Genomic DNA, 26549 nt, shown 5'->3' with positions numbered 1-26549 from the left:
ACAAAGCATGAACCGTGTATAACTTTTACGGAAAACCAATTAAGTTGGTAAAAAAGTTTTCTTATGAAGAAAATCACAAAAACTAAATGTACTCAAATACTATACAGCACATTTTGTTTTTGCTAATTGTTTATTACAAACGTAGGAATAATTTAAAAAAAGTGTGGTCACTTAAAAATCAATACTATGTCAAATATTCCATACAATACAATGACCTGTAGTTGTGTGTTGACTCCTTAATTCATTTTTACTGAATATGTGATATTTTTGTATTATGGATTAACAAGTTGCTGTTTTCGCAAAAAGTAACGGTTAACAATTTTTGTTCACAGGTGATGAAATATAGAAGTAAAAATGCGTCGTTGCACATAGAAAAATATATTTTTAAAATAACAAATAGCTAAACATTATACTACGTTCCAAAACAAAAATATCTGAAAGTAAACACTGAACATAGACGTTACGTCTTACATTAGTCGATCTTCATTTTCGGACAAACTCGGGTATTCATTTTTCAAAAATAAAAAAAAGACGCTAACCCGAAACCTTTAATAATTGTAATATTTATGTTCAATGTTTAAAACAGTAAAAATTCTAAAGTACATCAATTTTGGTAGATAAATTAGAATAACAAACGAAAATGTAAATTAAGTCTCAATTTAGTGACCTGTAAAAAATTCTACCTAATTTAAATATATATTTTAGATTTTATCACTTTAAATTTTTATCTGGAATAATAATGGAAGGCTTGGGAATCAGATAATGTTACAAATTTACTCTAACAGTATTTCTCAAATTGTGTAAATCTTTGTTTTCTTATATCACTAGTCTTATTTAACAAGAATAAACCTAAAGTTTAATACTTCTGCATAAAATACAAAAACTTTGGTATTGATAAACTACATATACTTTTTAATGTGCTTTTCTTTTTTAAACTATAAATTTGTAAAACAGTATAAAAAATTAACCATTACAAATAAAATTACAAGTCTTTTATTTATATAATAAATAAATTAATAAATTAATAACGTTCTAAAAAATTAAGACTGTTTGCTTTTATTCTCTTGAACATTATCCATCACATGATTTGAATCTATGACTTCACTGCTTTTGGCAGTAAAACAAGAATGCAAGTATCTTAAAAAACTTAATTTACTTTTAAAAAAACTCAACAAGTTGTAAATAATTTCAGTTGGTGTTTCATACTCGTTAGGTACTATACCATCAACACTCGACTCGAAATAAGAAAATAACGGAAACCAAACTTTGGTCCTTGTGGAATCCCTCTGCATAAGAGCTTGATTATTAGACAACGTATGATAATATAAAAACAAGCGACTGGTAATGTAGAACGCTACGAAGACGTCGATCGAGTAATGTTCGTGAGCAGCTAATATGAAAAATATGCCAAACATGTTCATCATCCATGACAAGGTGTGTAGGTAATAAACGTGTCTTGGAGTATCTGCAAAAAACAATAACAATTACTAGATCTTATTAACTGAAAACAATCAACTTACATTCCGTAATGAAAAAATTTAACATTGTTAGAGCTACAGTATGACCGCTAAACATATAGTCCCCACAGGTCCGTACACCTTGGATAGACATGCCGGCGCCTCTCCATATCACATAAGCTTGCGACAATTTTGTGGCCAAATCACCAAAAACCGAAGAACTTTGGGTGGCATAGTTGCGTGGAGTGCACTGAAGATGAGCTCCAGGGACGCTTAACGATGTTATGAGCATTGTAACACAGCGGAGTAAAAAGACGGTTCCGGAAAGAGCAAAGAACCGACGCATAAGGATAAATCTGCAAAAGAAAATTGAACATGTACGTAGTTCCATTTGCATAAAAAAATTATATTTTACGCGTATAAGGGATATAAAATTGTTATTTACAAGACGTGTGCTAAACGTGTCAATTTATTTTGCGAACGGGGTAATAAGCGAAATGAGGCCGAGAACCGAGAGAAATCCTACGAGCAAAATAATCCAATTTAGACCGTGCATCCTACAATATTTTTATGGACGATACTAAATTCAGAAAACTAATAAATAAGAAGTTTAACAATGGCTCGTTGGGAATATAAATGTATGATTTGGAGTAACACCAACTAAATATCACAGGAAACTAATATAAAGGAAACCAATTAAGACAATTACAAAATTGAACTTTTCTGTAGATGTCAACAGCTAGATTATTATTAATAAAACCCACGTTGCAAATAATGCAAGTCATAACATGCTGGTTATAACAGGTTTTCGTGCAGTTTATTTTTTTGCGTGTTATCAATTTTAGTGATTCTACTAAGACTTGCCTTACTGCATTTTAAACAAGGTAAAGTTAAGTTTTGAAATAGTTTTGTTTACGTCTATAGGTAATTAAAAATATATGTAGCGAATAAATCAAAACTTTACATTTCTACGAGTTTAGAGATTTCTCTTTTTCTCTTTAGCTGTGTTGTGGCAAATTGTTGTTAGAAACCCCCACAACCATGCTGTGTATACATACACTGACCGGCAAAAAAAAAACCGGCCACTCCGAAAAATCTCGCAAAACCATTTATAAATTATTAATTTAACTAGTAATCGTTATTTTATTAAAGAACCATTCACTATTGACAAATGATGTACAAATTAGTAAAGAAAAAGAAGACAAATAAACGCAGAATTAAATTTAACTAAGTACAGATTTCAGTGGAGTAGTGTACTACTGAATAAACACCTGAGTTTTTTTTTAACCTTCCATCCGCTCAAATGACGCTGGAGATATTTCCAAGATTTCAGTGATGCTGCCACTTTTTCGGAAGCTAGAGCTCATGTACTGTTCGGTCTTTCATAAAATGCCTCATTTGGAACGACGAACCGAAGGATAACATATTAATTTATTCTGTGTCACCAAGTTCTAAGTGACAGACTAGTGATATAATATGTAATGAGCATATAATGTAGCTTATTATTCACGAGGATGAAGTTTAAACACAAGTCGAAAGCGAATTTGTAAATCATCCGAGTGAGTAACAGCCATTATGTGTGAATCACTTACGATATTTTATCTACGACTCTTACACTTTTTCAATAAATCGACTTACAACTTTTAGGTAAAGCTGATAATACGAAATTGATGTTTTAATATTTAACAGCAATTATAAACAAGAAATATTTAAATGCCTAACACCCAATTAGTTCTATTTACAATAAAAATTAAAACTAAAATGACCACAACAGTTTGAAAAATGCAACGGTGTGCCAATGATATCAAACAATTTATTTTAGTGATACAATTAAATTATCTAATTTTCCTGAAACCACCAAAAAATTAAAATAATTAAGACAATCGTACTTGAAGCATGTAATCCAACATACTCGTATATCGGCGATTTAATCTTCCACCCATATTCCTTATAATTTATTGTTTACGCGTGATGAATTGGTTTATTTTAACGATTAGTTAAAAAATGGCTGACTAACATTATCGTTAATTATACTATATATTGATTCACGTGAAAAGTTGATGACGCAATACAATTTTTTTTTAATTTATTGAAAGAGACGCCTAAATGCATGCACTATTGTTTGTGCTCTTGAAGCGAAACGAGTACCACATCAACAAAGATCGGTTCCAAATAATAAAATATATTTTTCACAAGTCTGATGCGCGATCATCCAGAAAAATCTAAATTTAAAATCCTTTCGGACAAAGAAAACATAGTCCGAATATTTTTATAAATTTTTGTTGTTGAATTTTTTACTGAATTTCTTCGATATTTACAACACACGGTGTGATCAACACTTCTTTCACTGAACAGATGATCGTTTGGAAATTTTTGTAACACGTAATGCATTCTATTATTGGATTACTATGACCCTGCAAAACAACCGGAAGTTAATACTTTGCTTCGCATATAGTAAAATGTTATTAAGAAAAATAGCACTAGAATTTAATTTCTTCCTAAAGACATCGGCATATATCCAAATAGTTAAAAGAATTCTGTGCTACATAAAAAAAATGTAACGGATGTTCATTAAAAGTGTTATGTTTGTGGTATCATAAAAAATAGTTACCTTAGTATAATAATAAAAAGTTAAAAACTCATGTCACGAAAAATTACACCCGACTGCATTAATTTCGGCATGATATAGATATATACGTACAATTAAAGAGTAACGTAGAAATCTAATAAATTAAATACTTATATTTTGTGCACGAATGTATAGTCGAAAAATTTAAATTGTATTGATTGCTCACGTTTTTATGTGACTGAATATTAAAATAAATTGAATTTAGAACAAATCATAATTTTTACAGTTAAAAGCTACTCACTTGATTAATATTATGGAATTAAAACTAGTTGTGTTTTCGGTGTATTTAATTAGCCATGGCCCATCAGACATAAATATGTTAATTAAAATGACCTTACATGATTGCTTTATGCACCTCCTATATAACGTGATTTTGTATTTTTTTATCTGTTGCATAATAATAATCAATGAAAAAAATAAGTCGTATTTGTGCAACACATGTTGCCACGACCTTGGCAATTGTTGTTATTAATTAATATTCTAGAAATATTGGGCGTCCAAATTTCGATGGGCGTCTCCTAGCACAGCACTACTGTTCGCTGTTTTAGAGGTGTGAGCGGAACTGAGTATACAATGTTATCGGTATTTAACAAAGTTATCATCAATTTCTTTGAATAATATTCACTTTAGTTGAAAATGATTTTATAGTGGAACCAGCTACATTCCGTGTTTAGAACTTTATTCGTATTTAGTTTGTGGCACCCTTAATAACCACCCACCCTTTAAAATCTATTTACCTACCGTCAACAGTATAGGACTATCTACTATCTAAACCTATTTAACTATTTAAATCCTATTGTATGCATATTGTTACCACTGAGAACGGAACACCTCTGGACAAGCTATAAAACTGTAACTGTAAAGTTTGTCTAGAATTATAAGAATTTTATGGACGCCCAAAGTTAATTCGTTTTACAGCCCTGTTGTCAATTTTACTGTACAGCTGAAGAGCGGGGCCAACTCAGGTACAGTAAACATCGGCTTTTTCCTGACAGACTCTTTACCTGTACAATAGAATTGACGACAGGGCTGTAAAACAAATTAACGTTGGGAGTCCATAAAATTCTTATAATTCTGGACAAACATTAACTGAAATGTGCACAGCGTAGATATAAGTTTTAAAAGTTATAACGCAAAAACAATTTTTAAAAATCTACCATGTAAACATTAACGACAGTACAGATTTTCATTTTTTGGAAAAATATCGATAATGTGATGGGTCTTAAATCATAAAAAACATATTGTATTAATTTTTCTCCTTCGAGCTACTTGGTAAATCCTAAATATGTTTTCAGACTACGGTGTTATTATGATCTTATCTCAGTCCCTACATTGATAAAAAAAATCAAATTGGCAACACTTTCAACTACAGATAAAACGATCACTATGTTAATACACTATTTTTTTGTGATTCATATTTTCATATTATTTTCTGCCTGTTCAACATTTGTTTCGAGTAATTTTAAATATTTCTATTATTTTCAAACCAATATGCCTTAAAGCAGCATGACAATTGAACTTAAAACTAACACGTATAACTTTATTTACAATGCACATGTTTGTTTTTCTAACAGTTTTCAAAAGATAAAATAATTGTAATTTACAGTAATAAATCACAGTACTTAAAAAGTTCCCATCTTTGTATATCGGTCCCAGTAAATTTTACATATTATAAATTTTTGTGACAAATTTATATCCATACAAAGTATCTTAATTAGCTGAATAATAAAAATATCAAAACTTCCGGCGTTTGTTGTAATTTTATGATAACAACACAAGCAATAAAATTCAAACCTCGAAATTACACATGATTAAAATTTATTTGTTATTATAAATTGATGCATTTTACGTGTGAAATAACAATACAAAACACATATTTGGAAAAAATACACTATTTTGTTTGCCGTCATACTGACGGGAAAATATAGTATACATCGACAATCAGTAATAACACCATAAATTCAGGACATATTTATTTGGATCAGTGAAGGTCATATTGCTTGAAAACACCTCGATTTGATAATTAATATAAAATCAAGTAAATTTGTGCACAGCAATTAAATTCTAATTATTTACGTCAACAAATTTTGCAATTGTACTAGAAAAATACAAAACAAGTGCAAAATTGCGCAAACTTAAATACTGTCGTTAATAAATAAGATAAACTTCCTACTATTTTTGTTCCATATTTTGTAGACAAATATACATCAACCTCTGCAAAATCTGAAGCAAACCAATGAAGTAACTTTTAAAATGCGTATTACTTTTTACTGTTGGAGCCAAGTCACGTCCATTTAAAACCAGCTTTACATAGCAAAATCTGAGTACACAAAAACTAATTCTCATTCCTAAACATAAAACTTTATCGAAATATTTGTCATTTGAGCAGGAAAGGGGACACTAAAAGTGCATTTCTTTTATGAGTTTTTTTTTTTATTTCAAAATTTTGCCAAGTAAATCTAAATTAAAATACGCAGAATTATGATTCCTCTATACGTGATTTACTAGTCCATTTCTATTTTCACTTTAGTTGTGTAGATTTTTATAAGAATTTTTTTACAATGTAACCTAGAAATCACAAAACCGTAGCCGAACCGATTACTCTGAAACTATGCATAAACTTTAAGGTTATCACGAACATGTTAAACAGTTAATCAGAATTCACCTATTCATTATTTTCAAAAACTTGATAACGTCATCCCAAAATTTTGTTAGGCAAATCTCGCTTGAAATTTAAGGTGTAATAATGTTTGTTTCCAACAAAAAGTTAAAAATTTTACTTGACACATACAACAGGTATACTACTTTATCTGTAGTTTAATAATAAACCTAAAATTTTTTATTGCAACATTATCGTAAAAAAAAATCGCCAAATCAAATATTATTTATCCAAGAAATCGAACTTCTTCAACTGATTGTATTTTAGAAACAAGGGACCTATTTTTTTCAACTTTAACTCAAATAACTGATTTCTTCGACTTTACAGTTCTGTCTTTCAAGTTAAATGAAATTCAGAATTAATAAGCTAGGCGATGAAGAATCGAGAATGGCTCAGAACATTATCCTGTGTAGAATAGTTCCACCATCGAATAAAGTTGGAAGGATTATTATCAGAAGATTTCTGAAATATTTCGTGGGTAGAAACGGTATAAAAGATGGTTTGTACCATAATAATCAACTGAACCGATAGTTACACAAAGATGGTAAGAAAAACGACCACATTCTTAAACATTCTGTTGAAGAAATAAGAAAGAGGTGGTAAGATTTTTGAAACTGCAACCTTTTATGGCTGTAGAGACATGAGCACAAACCACAGCAATGGATGAAGAAATACATATAGGTAATGGAGGAGTACATGAAACGACGAAATGAAAAGGAAGAAACTTCAATGAAATAAAGCAATTTAATTGAAAGGTGAAATAAAACAAATAAAAGAGTGGATATGTGGAAAAATAGAAAAAACATAAGCAAAACAACCAGACGAACGAAAACCAAAACGAGATGTTAGATTAAAAGATCTAAAATATAGCTCAGAAGACAACCTCGACCACAACTCAAAGGCGAGCGAAACGAATAATGTTACCATCAAAGTGCGACTTAAGAAAGAGACCAAATTTAAAATAAAAAACATTTCATATTATACAACAATATCTTCGTATCATCAAAACTAATTACACAAAATGATAATAAAAAATCTAAAAATTAAAGTTGGAAGGCATCGTTATAACAACATTTTCACAAATGTTGATTTTTAGTTTTCATCCGTTTGTTGGCGATTTTATTAGCCCAAAGTGATTACTTTGAAATTTATGGGTACTTTAAAATTATCGCGGTGATAAAACGCTTGCAAAAATTGGTCTATTCATATCATCCAAAAATTTGTGACGGCATTTCAAATCATTTCTACGTAAATATCGCTCTGAATGTGCAATAACCCATCTGTTTTAAAATCTACATTACATGAAAACAGTTTGGACCACCAAATTTTACAGTTAGCTCTGAAATTGGTGCAACATACACGAGATTACAGGTCATAAAGTAAAATTTGAGATGCGGTGGTACTTATGTTCCAGAAATATGGTTTTGCTTTTTTGAAACATTTCCATTATATAATTTTGAAATAGTAATTTACACAACTAGTTCGGGATAGCCTGCTTCCCGCATGAATGCTTGTTTGCGGCACGACCGAAGGGAGTGCCGCATTTGCGTGAATGCGGGAAGCAGGCTCACGAACGTGTTGTGTACAATATTTTTTGCAACGAATAAACCTTTAAACTGAAGAAATTAACTGTGAGTTATTTATAAACAATGGCGCCGTCAACACATCACAATGTTGACACTACGCGAGTATTTTAAGGTTACCATGGCAACGGGAAGTTAAAATGCACGTGTGCGGGAAGTTCGAACTCCCGCACTCTGGTGAATGCACGAAAGCCATCAAAAAAGATCATGAGTGCAAAAAATTAATTAAATTGATTGATTTAGGCCCCCAGAAAGCCGTTGACGTTATTTCAAAAAACTGGTCTAACGTTACTTAACGATTTACCATGCTTTTAGAGAATTCCGTTTTGCACTTTCAAAGTTAAATTGTAAAATGGTGTTATACAATTTTGACTTATTTTTTCCACAAATTTAGATGTCTATGGCAAAAAATAATGGCAAATTCATTCATATACCACAAGTACAGAAGTGTGTCATCTTATAAAATGCAAGTAGCATGAGCAAAATTTTGAGAAACCGTCATTCAATTATTGATAGGGATGATGAAACAAATTTTGGTTAACGTTTTGTCATAAGCACGATATTCCCAGTATACGTTTAAAATTTCACAACAATCATTCCAGTAGTTTCGGAAATTATCTGTCTAATGAAATCGACATAGATAGATAGACGTAAACGAAAGACCTATTTTTTCACACTCTAGGGATCATGAAACGTCGAGAAAACATGATGATATAAAAATTAGTCGTTCGTCGGACGAACCCTATTGCAATACTTTTTTAGCCTAAGTTCGGAAAATAAAAAAGATGAATGAATGACAATACAATGAAAAATACGTCACTACTTTGTGTTTTAAACACAACTTTCTATTTTAAAGAATTGATTACATAAGTTGTTTCAGAAAATTAATATATTATATCCGTACAGGCGAGTCTCATTTCCTTGAAATTCTAGGTGCAGTTACGATTATTTAGTTACATTGATAAATACCAAAATTATTTATCACTATCAACAAGTCAATAAAATTATTGTAAAAAATAATTAAAGCTCTTGATAGTGCGATCTAACAAGGCCATGAGGTAATGCTCCAAAGTCGGTTCAATTTTTTTTTACTTCAACGAATCAAACAAATGTCAACTACTGCAATAATGGCTAATTTGTAATCATCTCAATATCCATATTATTTATCAGAATGAGACAATAGATCTTCAATGATTATCGGAGAATTAATGGTATTATTTATTAGTATCAGACAATGAACTTTAAACACATTGAAATACAAAAATCATGTTTTATTGTTTATTTAACAAAGACTACCTTCACGACTTGATATCGCTTTTAACTCAAAACTTTGTAGCACTAAAAACAAATTTATACTAATTTGCAATTGAAAACGACTTTACAACTTATCAACACTATAATATTATGCTACATGACGTCATTAATATTTAAATTTTTACGTCTGCAGTTATTTTGTAAAATGATTCCCCGTTATTAACTGTCTAAATTATTGTTTGTGTCTTTCATAACAGTCAAATTTATTTACTTCCTGAATACAAATATACAAATGAAACTTTAAATAACATTTAAAGAAAAAAATATTCAGGTAATATTTTCAGTTTTTGCACCATTGTTGAACAGGTCTGTACTCATCTTGGCGTCCGAATCCCTCTTTTCAAAGTCTTTTAATGCGTTTTTTCATTTGTGCTACATAAGAAACAGATGAATTAATTTAGATATAGTTTTCCTTTAGTTCATTTATTATTTTGGTCTATACCTAGAGAAAATGACAGAAAATTAAAAAAACGAGAGTGGTTTTGGACATAACTTTCATAGTTTGTTTAATCATGCAATGGTGAATCTTGAATATGTTACCTAGTAACGAGACTAGATTATTATCTTCTAGAAAATATGACTCCCTCTCTCCGAAAATATGGTATACATTTTACAAACTTATTATAATTAACGAGTGATGACTAGCAAATTATAATCAAGTAATTTTGTTCGCAACTTGTATAATAATGGAACATTATATAAATAATGGACTGAGATCTACATTCGTTTCTGTTAAAAAAGTGACCGAGAAAATTACTTTAATAACAACAAAATAAATCGACACCCGCTGAATTAAAAAATATGAGATTTTAGAAAGAATAATTAAATAAAATAAATTATTTATTATAATAAATAATAATATATTATAATAATCTAATTTATTTATTTATTTATTTATTTAATTAATTTTAAGTATAAAATACTTCATCTTAATAAATCCAAACTTCGTCGTGAGGGAAGGTTACCAACGAGATTGGTATGTTTTCCAGAAGCTCTAAATAAAGTTACAAATGAATACCATATTTCGGACGGAGGGAGTAGTTTTTTTTTTTTTAATGTACAACAAAAAGCAACTTGGAGTTTCTATACAAATTTTAGTATAAATAAATGAGTTTACTGTCCTTATAAATGTATGATATATTTATTGGTTTGTATGTCCTGCTGATTGACATCAAGGCTACTTTATGTGCAGTGAAACATAACACCAGTAATTAAAGCTAAACATTACTTTTGAAACGTTAATCGTTAAATTCCATACGTAAAAAGACGTAAATTCTGAAAAAATCTATTATTAACTGATAAATTGTTCATATTTAATTTCTGTAGACTTTGAACTTTGGATGTTTTTGTGTTACTAATACAGACGCAGCCGCTTTTTTTTACAAGATGACTACTCATCCAACGATTTAAACAATTGTAGCATAAAGAAATATTTTTTAGTGCATAAATAAAAGCACTTTATTCTGTAAACAACTTATCTATGTACTTTACTTAATGATAATAAGAACATACGAGGGAAGACCTACCTGTGTTTGTGAAAAAGCAGCACTATTAACCAAATTGTAAATAAAAGTGTTCCAGTAACTTCACACATATCGAAGGCCCATGGTATGTGAGGTACATTATCCAAAAAAATATCAGGAAGTGGTGGATATTTCTTCATATCAGGAACCCTATCATGTACTATGACCATAACAAACGCAGTAATCCACGTAACAACTACGACATAACAAAAACTAAGCAATGCTTTGGTCTTTTCTGCTGGCAGTCTATGTATCCGACCATCTTCTGAAACAGGCGGAGACACCCTTTCTGATTCACTATATTCACTACATTCATGTTTATTAAAATGACTTTGAGGAGCATATAAATTGACGCTAGGAATTTCGAGTAGGCCCAGATCCATTAAAATATTCTGGTTATCCCTTTGGAGAGACTTGCACGATATATACAGACATTTCCTATCTTTTAATTTGAGTGTGTTCAACGGTTCGGTGGCAAAATCGTGTTCATTCAGAACGAGAAGACATTTACCGTTGAGCTGATTTTCGTGGCACAGTATTTTGATAACGGTGTCGTCGAAACCTTCCTTTCTTAACCACACTTCTGTGTCTCTCACAGTCCACTCCATGACAGGAGGGTCCGACATCCTGGTAAAAAAGCGATCACACCACTGTTATCTGTTCATTATTATGCTGCTATTTTATGGTTAATGATTGATGATGTTTATTAAGCGAAAGAGATGTCTGACTAACCTACACGTGACGTTTGGCGTTTCTTGACACATTTTTTTGTCTTGATGGTGTGATTCCGATCTTCCGATCACTGAGTTCGCTGCGCCGACTGAAACACGAGTTCCGCATTGTGCGAGTTCGCGCGAAAATATAACACCTGACGGGACTGCAGTGGTGTGTATTTTAAGTTGCCTATGTTAAATTACATCGCTGAAGAGACTGAAGTCACTAATGTAAAAAGAATAGAGACCGGGACAGTGCGACAGTGATGGTCACATTTTAACTGCAAAAGTCAGTTACCTCTATTTGATTCACGTGCATTAACCTGTCAAGGTCACACATTTATATTTTCGGCAGTGTGACTGTGACTTCTTTATTTCTTCCCCTGTATTCGTAACCAATAAGGGTCGATTTAGTAACCATGTTAAGCACCATGTCACTGAAGGTTACGTTTCCTTAACGTCTTCTTTTAATAATTTTCTCTTTTTTCTGTCAACCATGACTTAAAAATTTGATGTTTTAAAAACTGACAACCTGCCAAATGTTTTCGGTCATTTAAACATCAAGATAAAAAATCCCTAACGAATGACGCACAGGCATCAAACTATCAAACATTATGCTAAAATTGACAGCTGTTGACAGGGTTATTACCAGAGACCACGGTGCCAGAGACCATGGTCTAGAGACTTTAAATATACATATTTAAAGTTAAGCTGCTTATTGCAAAGAATTCATATCATGGAGTCCACTATTGTAACTTGATTGATAATTTAAACTGTCAGTCGCTTAAGAACACAAATAATCTATTTTTTAGGATAAAATGTCATCATGTGGTAGGTATAGATCGGTTTGAAATAGGATTACAGTTTTTGACAAAACTCAGTAAAAACAGTGAATTCGTAACAGTGGCCTAATGTTGGACTCGAGGGGTAGTGAAAAGGTTCTTGATGGTGGTTCTCCCTTCGGGGAAAGCGTTAGAGAGCCAACGGGAGGTCAAGGCAGGAGTGGGGACTCCCAGGGTTCTTCATGTCACTAAGGTAAAAGTCCCAGTCAGTGATAGGGTCCCAGTGGATGATCAAACATGCAAAACTAATTACAAAATAAGAATTGCAGAGCAGAAATCCGTAAAATCTTTATAGAAATATTATCTTGAAGATGTCTGTATGAAATCTGTTTTTATTGCACTTTTGTACAATGAGGTATTGGTAAATGGCAATCTTAATAAAAATCTGAAGTCACTTTCCAGCTCAATTTCACAGCTTCTCTTACGTAGATCGCTAAGCAAGTGAGTACCAAAATAATTTTATTATTTGGCCTTAAACGTTGGTCAAATTAATGTTTGTACTCCTAGCATGTCATTTTATGTTTGAAAAATAATTTAAAATATATTAGTTCTCAATAGAATTAGGTAGTAATCCATAAAACTGCAGTTCATCTACTGGTACTCTTGCAGTGCTTAATGTATCAGTGGTTGATAAGAGGTACCATTGGGGATTAACGCATTGTACCAGTTGATGATGATTCCAAAATTCCAGTTCTGAAAAGAGTAATTTTACTGAGAACGCTTAAAACTTTGATGAACATGTTGAAGAAATCACAACTACATTATAGATAGTGAGACAACAGAACGTGAGAATCAAAATATTGAAGTTCATCCAATAACTCCTGAAAAACAGAATGACAAAACATTAACTTATGTTCCATAGCCTTTCAAAAAGGTTCTGGTCTGGCCAAAAACTCCGGAAAAGAAAAACGGAAAGGAAAAAAGAAATTGCCCAAAGAAAAAAATTCTTCTGTGGCGAGCTTTTCCGATTGGATCATCGGAAAAAAGAATATAAAAGAAAACCAAAAACTAGAACGAAAGAGGTTGCATGAAAAAAAGCAACAACAAAGAGAAGCAAATACTTCCAAGAAACGATAATTGGTTGACAAACGACCCTACAAAAGGAATGATTTTGTTATTATCAAATATGAAAAGATGTACTACCTGGGACAAATTTTTAACACAGTTGATCAAAAGATCAAAGTCAATGTTATGGATAAAAGTGGTGTCAACATGAGGGGCCAAAAAATTGATGGCCGGATCCCATAAATGTTTTATGGTACGACAAAGAAGATATTGTTGAAAAAATTGAAACACCCTCAAAGCTAAATAATCGAATCCTATGATAAAATGTAACATGTAGGTTTTTAAAATCTCATGTGGTCTCCCGATTTGACAAATTAAATTTGGTATAGAGAAAAATCAAGACAGTACCGCGAAATCCCATTTGAAAAATAAAACTTCATTCAAATCACCCGTGTATGATTAGCAATTCTTGCTTTCAGTGTAAAAATGTGTTAAAATTGGTAGGTAGAATTTTGTTTGTAATTTCACCCAAGGGCAATAGTTTAAACAAAAATGAATCGCATTCGACGCCTTCAAAGTAGTGTAATTAGTGTAACTTGTAACACCAGTTAATTAGCGATTTTATAATCTAAAATGTTGTTGAAACTTGGGCGAATTTCGCCAACACGTTACTTTTGTTTTATTGCTTGTATATCTACAATTCATGTTAAGATTTTTAGCTGTTTATGGTTCTAACACTATTTAAATAGAATAATAGAATAAATTGTTTTCATAACATACGTGACGGGAAATTCACTTATTTAGGCTCAAGTTAGGTACTTTAGTAACGATATGTCTAAAGTCTGGATGTTTTTACTAAAATTATTACTATTTTATTCAAAAAATAAATAAATAAATAAATAAAATAAAAATGGACAAATGACAGTGAAATGAACGTCTTATTCCCATTCCTTCTCAGTGATCAATAGGAACCTGAATTACCCATCATGTCCAGTTTCATTTTTTAATAAAGTAGTACTCTATCCACACTTCATAACTTCTCACTTGATGTTTACAATAATACATCATTGGCATGAACTGTAAAAATCTCCTCGTTCTTTTCAAATGCAAGACTACAATATTATATCACATAGATACAGCTCGTTGTGAAATGTATACAGTTCTGTAGTTCGCGGCAGCTCATCTAAAGTGGATGGGTGACAATGCCGAATTACAACGGTCGACAAAAAAAATGTTTGAGTCTTTATTTTAATCATTATTTTCCGATTCTCTATATTGAAAAATCAGGAAAAACTTCGTTTTCTTGTCGATAACTTTGCTTTTGTAACTTTCACAGCAATAGATAAATATTTAAGATTTTGAATAATAAAATAATTACTTTAGTTAAAAATAAGGCTAGGGCAATTTCAATCATGTGATTTATAATTAGTGTGCGCGTGCGCGTGGTAGCCATACAATATATTTCATGTGACGCCAAATACAAAAATATCTTCAAGAAGTTGTAAACACGATGCACATTCATTTTGCTACATATACGGTACGGAGAATTTATCAAAACAAGGGATAAAAAATTTGCTTCGGCTACAATTGTTAGACTTTTTGTAGCATATGAAGCTTATTTTAAACTACTTGTTTGAAGTCAAGACAAAAAGTGGGTGCCTTATTTCTCATGTACAGTGACAACGTTCCTTTTGAATACAATAAAATTTTATGATGGTTTAAGCCTTCACAACGGTTCATAACCACCATAATTTGCAATTTTAAAATCGGACAAGTAGAAGACCAGTAATCCGAGCGGTTCTTAGCTACTCTTTTTCAGGTTGAACAATAGCGGCGCACGTCAAGCCTGTGGGACATTCAGTGGGTGAACATCTTAGCTAGTCCCTTGTAAAATTTTATTGTATACAAATAGAACGTTTTTAGTATAACTGATCCAAATTCATAAAAAAAAAAGATTTTTATTTTATTTTTTTACATGCAATAAATGTGTAAAAGTAGGAAAATTTTCTGAAAATCTTAATTTCGTTCTGAAAGCTACAAAAGCAAACTTTTTCGAATGAAACAATTTTTTTGCTTATTTAGCAGTGTTGAAAGAATAACAATCAGACTCAAAATTCATGTTGACCGGTGTTATTATTCGGTATGGCCTGGGCACATTCCATAGTTCGTAGGGAATGTTGAAAAATTACATTGATGAAAAGAACTGACATGAGCGAAGTTGCAAACAAATTAAACTGCTCACATGTGAATTACCTAATTTATACATACTATTACCTACTTTATTGTCTAAAAACGAATATTTTTTTGACGTTTTGAGAAAAAATATTTTCAAGTGAACTATTATTATTTACGGTAATATTCAAATTCAAAATAAAATTTTTTGGAAAATCGCCAGATGTGGAAGTTTAATTTTTTGTTGGTTTTGGTTGCAAACTTCCAAAAAAAATCACATCAACATTTACATTTACCGTGTCTTCGTGACTTCGTGTCTAATTTTAACATTTGAAATGACAATTGACAATAGGTAAATACACAATACACAAATACCCCTGGAATAGAAAAACCATATTTTAGGATTTTATCGCGATAAGCACTAAATTAAAAAATACTTACGAAAATATTATTGAAGAGAGTATAGAATAAACGATTATTATAGATGTTTCAGGCTCGGTGTCCAAATATATCTTACAGAACTTAACGATTTCTTACAAACGAAACACAAGAAAAGGAGGGAAAAACAACAACGTAATATAAAAAAAATAGCTTTAGGTAAATGAGGTTTTGCATTAGTATTTATTTGGAATCCTCCTCAGCCTAACGCTGTGACATTTTTGTAGTGTATTGTTTTTGTAGTTTATTGTACAGGGTCATACTCATAACTCATACGCGCCATGATAAGCGCATCAGTTTAAATTTTTCCAAAGTAACCCTTGTATTTGCATTTACACACTTCATCGTAACAGGCTTACATGAAATGATGAATCAATGATACGAGTATTTACAAAAAATAATCATCAAAGGATCCCACACACTCTTGGTCCAATTGTTTTATGTATCTATATAACTAAGTATATTTACATAAATTACTTACAATTAAAGCTTTAAAACTGAAAATAAAAATTCTAAAAGAAGAACCGTCACACAAACAATCACTTAAAGAATTATATACTTCTTTGACATAGTGGTCTAATTTTAGCTCCTTTGACTCCCACTGGGCACAGAGTATTCTAAAATGTAATATAAACCAACACTGATCTATTGATTTGACATTTAAAATCCTTTTTCGCATTAAGCAGGAATGTAAAACGTGCAACGTGGCAATTGATTGGTATTATATTATCGGAGGCTTTTAATTGCAACTTTTAACTTATGAAAATTGAAAATTACAAAATTAAATTTTTGATTATTATCTATTTAGATATATTATTTTATATATATATTTAATTTCTTGCAAAAACCTATGTCTAGTTTTTGATGGCCCAGAAATGACTGGTAAGTCTTCTTAGTTTATTATTCTCTAAAAGTTCATAATATATCAATTTTTCAGTCATCTTTAGGGTGTCATTCACTGCTAAAAAAAATTATTTCCTTGAGTCTAGCAACGACATTTTCCTTTCATTGAATGCTAACTAAATGTACCTAATTATGCTAACCATTTTTCGTTGTAGGTCTTTCTAAGACTGCAAAAGAAAGAAACATACGCAAAGTAGATTTTGCGTGGACTTATAAATAATTTAAAATTTTACCAATTATTTTTTCACCTTTAACTGAAGCTCATTGTTTCAGTTTTGATACCAAGCCAACATTTCTTTGAAGTTTTTGTATTTTACTAAGGTTGATTAAGGTTAATTAAAATTCAAATGTTTATTGAAAAATACGCTCTAAATAGCGAAATTTCTTGGATTCCTAAAATGCGTTTTTTTAGAATTAAGGCACTTTGATATGATGTCCCAACATTAATCTACCGACTGATTATTTAAGACGATTTTTCAACTGTACAATTATAACAGTTACTGTACTCAGGTAAATGTCCAAAATTCAGGTGGTAAAACAAGTACACATAAATGATAACACAAAATAAACATAAAATATACCCCTTTCCGGATCGCGTACCCGATGATATTTATTTAACTGATAAGAACTTCCCAAGTTCTTTCTCTCAAAATGGATTAATGTTTAAGATTTATTTAAGGTCTACGAACGCACTCTTTTAAAATTTTGAGTGAGAAGTTATAAGGTGCAATTAATAGACAAAAATTTGCCAAGTTACTAATTATATTCAAGTGCCTGAGTTTTTTTTTTGTGTGGTAGTGTTTTGTTACGAAATAAACCCATAAACCACCCCGCCACAATGCCTACGGGTTTTCTCGAGGGCTTCCTAGTATATACGGCGATCATGGGTGACTCATCGTCGGTGACGGCGGCCATGCGGCATTCGCTAAAGAAAAGCCTGGAAGCGGAAATCGCGATGGGTATTCCAGAAAAACCTCGATCGCGGAATATTTAGAATGGAAGTATGGGATTAAATAGAGGAATGATTCATTCAGTAAACAAGAGAATTCAGTCAAGTTGCGCCGGAATTATTTTGTACATAATCCCTGTGTCGTGTAAATTTGTGTTATTGAGAAATAAAATGTTGAGTTTTACCCTCCTCGATTTTTAAAATCCGATCAACGTGACACTATTAACTTGTTAATTTTGAATCTGAATTCTTTCTTTATTTATTTTACAATGATCCGTAAAGGTAAGGTTTTAGATCTTGGTAGCAACTCATCACCACAAATATTAACCACTCGGACTCAAAAGAACCAAGGATCTGAATATTAATCCGGATTCGTATGCACCGGACCTACTTTCGGACAGACTTAAAATAACAGAGCGTTTTGAAATAATTTTTAATAGATAGATAAGCAACAATTTATGCATACATATAGGGGCAAGTAACGCTATGATTATTACCAATACTTTGTATCTGTAATAGGCTTTAAAGTGGATGTATGGTATGTTGCTTTTATGTCGAAGCTTGAAATTAAGCTCTGTATTATAATTATAATAAATAGTTGTGCTTTACGTATATAAATAATAATTAGCGAATATTTCAATTCCTTTCGACATTTTTAGGTTTAATTATTGCAGCAACTTATTCGTGAATTTGTTTTCAACCATTTCTTCAATAATTCGAACTCATTAAAAAAACTGTTTTATAGCACCCACTTTTTTGTTATGTAGATACCTACATTTTTCAATCATTTGCTTTATTGATTTTTTTTTTTTCAGTAATTCGTAAATAATATTACTATTTGCCTATTCTAAAAAGTAGCAGTAATACTATGAAAATCTAATAACAAAGTAGTTTGTTATAAATATGTATTAACTATTAACAGTAGAAGATCAGTGCAGTATGTAATGGTCTCTAGTCTCAAAAGTGTAGTAATGATGGTTGTCTATTCACATGAATTATACGTGTCAGTTTTTTGCCGATTTAATTTTAAACTGGAAAAACAGTTTTATAAATGTGTGTACTTACGAGTACAAACAACCAACGTAAAATAATCATTTTTTTTCTCAATTTTCTAACATAGTTTTGAAAGTCAAATGGTTTACCTATCTGTTGTATTTTGACATGATGTTAAACAAAATAAATTTGTTGTTTCATTTCTTAGTTTATAAATATTCCTTATTTACTTACTCACATTGAAAAAGAAAAAATCTTTCATCTTGCTTCGGATGAACTTTAAACTGTGTATGCACAACCCACTTTTTGGCGAATTAGAGGTCATGTAAACGTGAACTTAAGGTAATTCCCCGAACAAATAACGATGTACGGGATATCACAGTTTATCACAAAGTGCTTTCAGAAAATCGTTTATTATGATTCAGAGACAGTTGGAATTGAGAGATTATTGTTACTAGGAAATATACCTACCGATTTCCATAAAAATCCGAACACCTCGAAGGAGTTGAGCCATTTTGTTCATATTATTGGATCCGATATGGGGGCAGTCATGGCAGAAATGATTAAAATTTCAACAAAAACTATTAACGTTATCTTACCCTTTTTATCTTTTGAAACCAACGTTTCGTCTAGCAGAATTTTGCTTTGCTAGTAGATTTGCGTTACTTGTGTAGAAAATTTTAGGGCTATCGCGTAGAAAACAAAGTGAAAAATGCCAAGACGTCGTGAGGAGGTTCATTTTCATCAACTGAGTGAGTTTGAAAAAGGCCGCATTGTCGGTATGAGAGAAGTCGGTTTGACAAACCTTATTGAAAATAAGGCAAATTTCGGACCGTATAGGTCGTAGTGTTTCAACGGTGTTGCAGTGTTGGAGAAGATGGTCTGAGGAAGGAGTGCATGAGCCAATTCGTGGATCTGGTCGTCCTCAAAGAACTTCAGGACGTGAAGATCGTCATCTACGAATTGCTGCCCTACAAGAAGGATGTTCTACCACTCGTGCAATTGCAACTGATTGGGTGGGTGCATTGGAGCTTATGATCTCCATGTCATCAGTTTATTGCCGAATAAGGTCGTTTGGGTTGCGTTCATATCGACCATTTCTTTGCCTCCCATTGACACCAAGACATCGCGCTCGTAGGTGGCAAATTGGGACCACGAATGGAATCGGGTAGTGTTCTCAGACGAATCCCGGTTTTGTCTTTGGGCTTACGATGGACGTAGGAAGGTGATGCGATTACGGGGAGAACGCCGAAATTTGAATTTCGCTGTTGAACGCCATACAGCTCTCACACAAGGCGTGATGATTTGGGGTGCTATAACGCAGGGTGGCAGGTCCCCTCTAGTTTTCATTCAGAAAAATTTGAATGCAAGAGGATACATCTATACAGTACTGGAGCCGATTTCAGTTCCTCCCAATTTCAGCGAGACAATGCACGCCCACATACGGCAAGAGTCACAACGGAGTATCTTCAACAACATAATGTTGAAGTTCTCTCCTGCTCGTTCACCAGATTTGTCACCAATCGAACATGTGTGGGATATCATGGGCACACGTCTAGGTAACTTGCAGCATCCCCCGAATAATTTAAATGACCTTCAGGAAACTTGGGATGAGATCCCACAGGACACCATAAACCATCTTCTTTCAAGCATGCTTCGCCGAGTAAATGGGTGCATTAGAAATCATGATGGACCCACACACTATTGAATACATTTTTTATTTCACAAGTTTTAAATTAATTATTATTTTACGCTGAAATAAAAGCAACTGCAAGAAACAAAGTAATTATAGTACATAACTTACAGACTTAAATAGTGCAAAGACGTACCTACCTACACCAACTAAGCCTTTCTTACACCAATCTTCCTAACATAAGCCGCTTAACATAAACGTGCTAAAACAAAATTTTCACATATCTGCAGCTGTCCATGGTAGCGAAAACAAACCTAAATCTTCACAAAATTTTAAAACTGTTTTTAGTTACCTTTTAAATCTGTTTTTAGGTACCTATTAAGTTATTCGTAAATTTCTCGAACAGTCCTCCCGTCATCTTGATTAGAGTAGGTTAGTAGAAAGCAGACTCGGTCAGAGTAGTGAGGTAGTGAAGGTTACTGGTTACTTGTCAACTTGTGCTTGGATAAATGATCGGAAATTGGTAATCCGTAATGTCATGGGGCGGCGAGATTAGAAAATAATAGCACGACTAACCCAACTGCTGTATCTAAGAATACAAGCTCGAGTGTCCTTTTATTTGGTCAACATTTGATAGCCATCGATTGGTTTTAGTATCTAATGATAGAAGTATCTCAATGATAGCAACGATAACCATAATAATAATATTAATAACAACAATAATAATGATAACTATTTATAACCAGGCGAAGTCGAACGTAATTACTCAACTGACCTTGATTAAGGTGTAAAACAGTACTTAGATATAAGAGAATGAAACCAGGCTAAAAATGTTTCGTTATGTACGTATATTTTGTATACCTATATATACATATCTGACTCTGTAATAAGTTGATAGGACTAATGACTAGCTCCATGCTTACTTATAATTAAAATCTGTTCTAAGAAATAATTTAGTGGTAACAATTAAGTGAAAATACCAGAAATTGTTACCTACTTCACATTTTATAAAAAGTGAAATAAAAGAAATCTTACGTGTGCTTTTGTTCCGTTTAATGTGATAAACAAACTTTCTAGAAACAGTAGAAAGAATTGAACAAAAACTCGTTTTATTTTAATTATTTTTGTTTTGTCCCAAATTGGGTAAAATAAGAGTTAAAATCTAGGTATGCAATGGCAATAACTAGGTTTTTCAATTAATTTCCATCTACAGGGAGTTGACGAAAAACTCTTCTTAGAAAAAAAAAATTTGTTTGGAAGAAAGGACTTTGTTCTTTTTAAACACGACTTTAAAGTAATTAACGTCCGATTTTAGAATATACTGCAAAATACGATATTTGAGATCGTTAATGTATAGTCATGGGCGCCCATAGAAACCTTTCTCAGGGGGGGCACCCTGAAATTTTTGTAATATACTCTGTTCTTGTATATATAAATAATATAATGATACAAATCTTTATACTATTACAGATAAATATATATTTTAATCATCAACTGCATTAATCAAATCTACTCGCAAATAACCCTACAACAACATTATTCGTATTATTAACAAAACAGTGTAAAATATTAAAATTAAAAAGTTATCAAAATATAAAATTAATCAAAAACAAATTGCTAATTCCTTTTTTCTTGGCCAAAATCGTCAATTACTCAAACAGATGTTTCTTCGGCATTAACTCTCTCTCTTTTTCTCAAATACTACTGTCAAGGTTTTTTATTTTTACAAAATCCTGCTAATTTTGGATTTCGTCTGATAAATTGTGAGTGAAGTAAAATTCGCCCAACCCTTTAAAGCAACCTGGTTTTAACTCACGTATATTTTTTAATGTAAAGAAAATAATGAGTATGATGACACTTTTTTTCGGAAAATCGTGTTGTTAAGGAAATAATTAAATGGTCCAGGTATGGAATAAAAGTGCCGATTTTAAAATAATTTTCCATGCTATCTGTGTTGTGGTTCGCACGCCCACTGGTGAAACAGTTCTGGAGCAACCGAAATTTCCACTCGAAATTGATGGCTACTCTGAAAAACCGCCAATAAATAACACCACTTATTTTATACTTCTCATTAGCTGAAGTATCATCATTAGTATTTGTAATTTTTCTCTTGAAGAAATTTCGAATATCCATATTTCTCTGTGTCTAAATAAAATATTAAATTTATAATTTAAGCAGACATTTATTCAAGAGTACTCGAATTTTGAAATAAAGGAATAATAAAAATTATAGTCAATAAAACGCCGGTTCATCAATTGTTCGTTTTTACAGGTCACTTCACCATAGATAAAAAGTGAAAACGCAATGAATTTTTGGGCATAAGCAAATAAAAATAAATCTTGTAATAACTGTAAAAAGTAAATTACGAAACAACCCATAATTCAGTACCGGTTAAAAAGGATAGATTTATGATGGTTCCAGGCAAATCTGGGCCAAACAGAGGGTTTCAAAACCAGATGGTCTATTAGTTTATCAGATTTCTGTCTTTGTGTGGCAATAAAACTAAAAGTGTAGGGCATGTATAGTGAACCAAGAGTTATAAGGTTATATGGCCATCATAAAATCATCCCATTGTGTCGAAGTTAAGTTCTTTACAATAGAAAAGGTTTTAGGGTCGTAAATAACGTGTCCACTGCAGCTCGACCGGCTCTTGTGATTTCGTTCAGGGGCGGCTTTCACTAAGTATGAAAATCCACCACTCCACTATTTCTTTACTACCTGCAGCCGCTGAGGGTTCCGAAATAACCACTCGCTTTGAAAGCCGGCCATGTTAAATATCAGCAAGAAATGTTTAGAAGATGATTTATTGCCAACCGGTAAGCTTAGTGCGAACCACACAAAGGGGGTATTTATTTGCGGTCAACTATTTTATGATGGCCATATAACCTTATAGCTCTTGGTTCACTATACCTACTCTTACAAATTTTGACAAATAAAAAGGAAATGACGCAGCATCTCAGGGTAGGGCATCGCCCCCAGATGCCTTTTGCATATCCAGTGCTATTCTTATAACCTTAGTTTTCGATTTAGGAATAGTTATCAATAATATTGTGTTTAGATCTTTCATGCCTTATATTTTCATTTCGTAGAGTTCAGTAGAGCAGTATACATTCATTCATAATTCCCACGATTAATTCGACCTGAAATACCTAGTTTACAACTGTAGCGCTTAAGACACTAATCGATCTGATAACTTTAACTTACGTAATAGATAAACTTTATCAGACGCTTCCTTCATAAATTTGTTAATTTCCTTTGGTGTCAATGCTTCATATCCTTCAGATTGTCGTTTTAAAAGAACGCAGTTTTTAGGTTTAGCTCATGGTTTAAAGTATGCTAATAATAATACATTTTCAGAAAACAAATAACGTCTTTTGAATGACTTTCCATTTTTTCAATCACATGTTAAACAAATTCTCGACAACAATCGTTTTTGAAATTTAGTTATAATAAATCTTTTTACTTCCCGAGCGTAAGCAAAGGAAGTATTGTAATCGAGTCCGTCGGCCGACTCTCTACTTTTACGTTTTCTCGATCTTTCATGACCCCTAGAAGACGAAGAAATAGGTCTCCCATTTCCGTCTGTCTGTCCGTCTGTCCGTCCGTCTGTCCGTCTGTCCGTCTGCCGTCCCGGATTTTTATTAGACGGATAATCTCCGAAAGTACTCGACCGATTGTTGTGAAATTTTGTACTTATATTAAGAATATCATGTAGATGGTAAAACGCTAACCAAAATTTGTCTAATCATCCCCACCACTAATGCGATGACGTCACTTCAAAATTGTACATAGTAAATGGGTTTTCAATTGTATAAAATAACATAGTCCTACACATGTAGTTTACAACTCCGAATTGACTTTTCACCCGAAACGTCCAGATTTTTGGAAAAAAAATCAAAATTATAAAACAACATTTTGAAATTTAATTTTTAATCTGCTAACCAGAATGCTTTGAAATGTTGCAGATGTTTTAAGGCTATAAAGAGCATCATAAATCTTTAGTCAAAATATATTTGCTTATCCCCTCCAAAAACTTGATGACGTCAGCTCGAAAGTTTGTCGAATAAATCATATCTAAAATGTACAAAATATGATCAGTCTATACTTGTGATCTATCACTCCATTCATATTTTTTGGATTTGCATATACAGGCTGATTCAAAAAAATTAATGAAAGCGTAAATTTATTTTACTGATTTACTCAGGAACTACAAAACCGAATGCTTTGAAATCTTGAAGATGTTTTAAGGTTATAAAGAGCATAATAAATGTTTAGTCAAAATACATTTGCTTATCCCCTTCAAAAAATTGATGACGTCAGCTCAAAAGTTTGCCGAATAAATCCTATCTAAACTGTACAAAATATGATGAGTCTGTACTTGTAATTTATCACTCCATTCATATTTTTTGGATTTGCATATACAGGGTGACTCAAAAAAATTAATGAATACGTAAATTTATTTTTTTGATTTAATCATGAACTGCAAAACCGAATGCTTTGAAATCTTGCAGATGTTTTAAGGTTATAAAGAGCATAATAAATGTTTAGTCAAAATACATTTGCTTATCCCCTCCAAAAAATTGATTACGTCAGCTCGAAAGTTTGCCGAATAAATCCTATCTAAACTGTACAAAATATGATGAGTCTGTACTTGTGATTTATTACTCCATTGATTTTTTTTTTGGATTTGCATATACAGGGTGACTCAAAAAAATTAATGAATGCGTAAATTTATTTTATTGATTTACTCAGGAACTACAAAACCGAATTCTTTGAAATCCACTGCGAAAAAAACACATAATAGGCATGCAGTCGTCACGTTTCCGACAGCGAGGGAAGTACTGTCTAAACTCTTTAGACCAATTTTTTTTATATTTAGGCACCGCTTTCCATGTTTTTTTTTAATTCCTTGTAAATAGCTATAGGTTTTCATAAATGTTTCTTACATCAAGTAACCCGTGAAACTTGACGATTTTGTAGATTTGCCACTTCTTAGTGATGGTAGACGTTTTTAAAGTTTTTATTAAAATGGTTAGTATGACATTTGTCAGAGTAATTATCACATTTGAATTTTTGTTGTCATGGAGATCGTTAGAAGTTGCTGTTATAGTTACTTATACTTCGAGAGAAACGGAATAAATCAGTGTCCACTTGAATGTTTTAGAATCATTTATGAAAGCTCTGTATATCACTTTATACGAGGGAGTATTGACAAATAGTTAGTTAGCCTTGGAGCTTTTTCACAAGCAAAACCTAAGATACTTACCTACCATAGTAACGAGTATATTGTTGGACAAAAAATCCTATAATTTTGGTGATAAAAAGTTCAGCCGATTCTATATTGTCAGTTTTGATCAAAATGGCAGGGGTGGCCTGACAAGAAAATTTATGCGAATATGGTGGACATTGAAGGATCATGGTCCATCGTGGGTTATTATAAAAATCGCTAGTCGAATTTGAGAGAGGAAAAACTGACGTCAAAGATTAACACCATGATGTGGTTTATGTTTACTCCCGAAAAAATGATACCAATATAATTGGGCTCACTCATATAATTGGGGTATATTTGAGACTATATCACTATACTTATTATCCTAAAAATAAAGTGAACTGAATGGTGATCAGAAATGACAACTTCGAAGTCACTTGCTGCCATTTGTAGAGAACTGTTGGAACATTAATTTAGATCGTATTGTAACTATGGATGAAACATGGATCCAGCGTTATATTCTAGAC

General features: G+C 32.0%; 1 protein-coding gene across 1 annotated transcript; it reads right to left on the bottom strand.

The window, feature by feature from the left end:
- Positions 1–362: 362 nt before the first annotated feature.
- LOC135122562 (ceramide phosphoethanolamine synthase-like) lies at positions 363–12007 on the bottom strand. The gene is made up of 4 exons (XM_064046824.1): positions 11898–12007; positions 11169–11792; positions 1521–1813; positions 363–1465 (listed from the first exon to the last, which is right to left on the bottom strand). The coding sequence occupies exons 1-4, from the start codon at positions 11927–11929 to the stop codon at positions 1041–1043; spliced, it is 1374 nt and encodes a 457-aa protein (XP_063902894.1). The 5' UTR covers positions 11930–12007; the 3' UTR covers positions 363–1040.
- Between the last annotated feature and the right edge of the window lie 14542 nt (positions 12008–26549).

This window comes from Zophobas morio, unplaced genomic scaffold (assembly GCF_036711695.1).
Source record: "Zophobas morio isolate AGI-343-1 ecotype UQ-CSIRO unplaced genomic scaffold, CSIRO_AGI_Zmor_V1 ptg000005l, whole genome shotgun sequence".
Taxonomy (NCBI): Eukaryota; Metazoa; Arthropoda; class Insecta; order Coleoptera; family Tenebrionidae; genus Zophobas; species Zophobas morio.
This window is presented reverse-complemented; position numbering and strand designations above follow the sequence as displayed.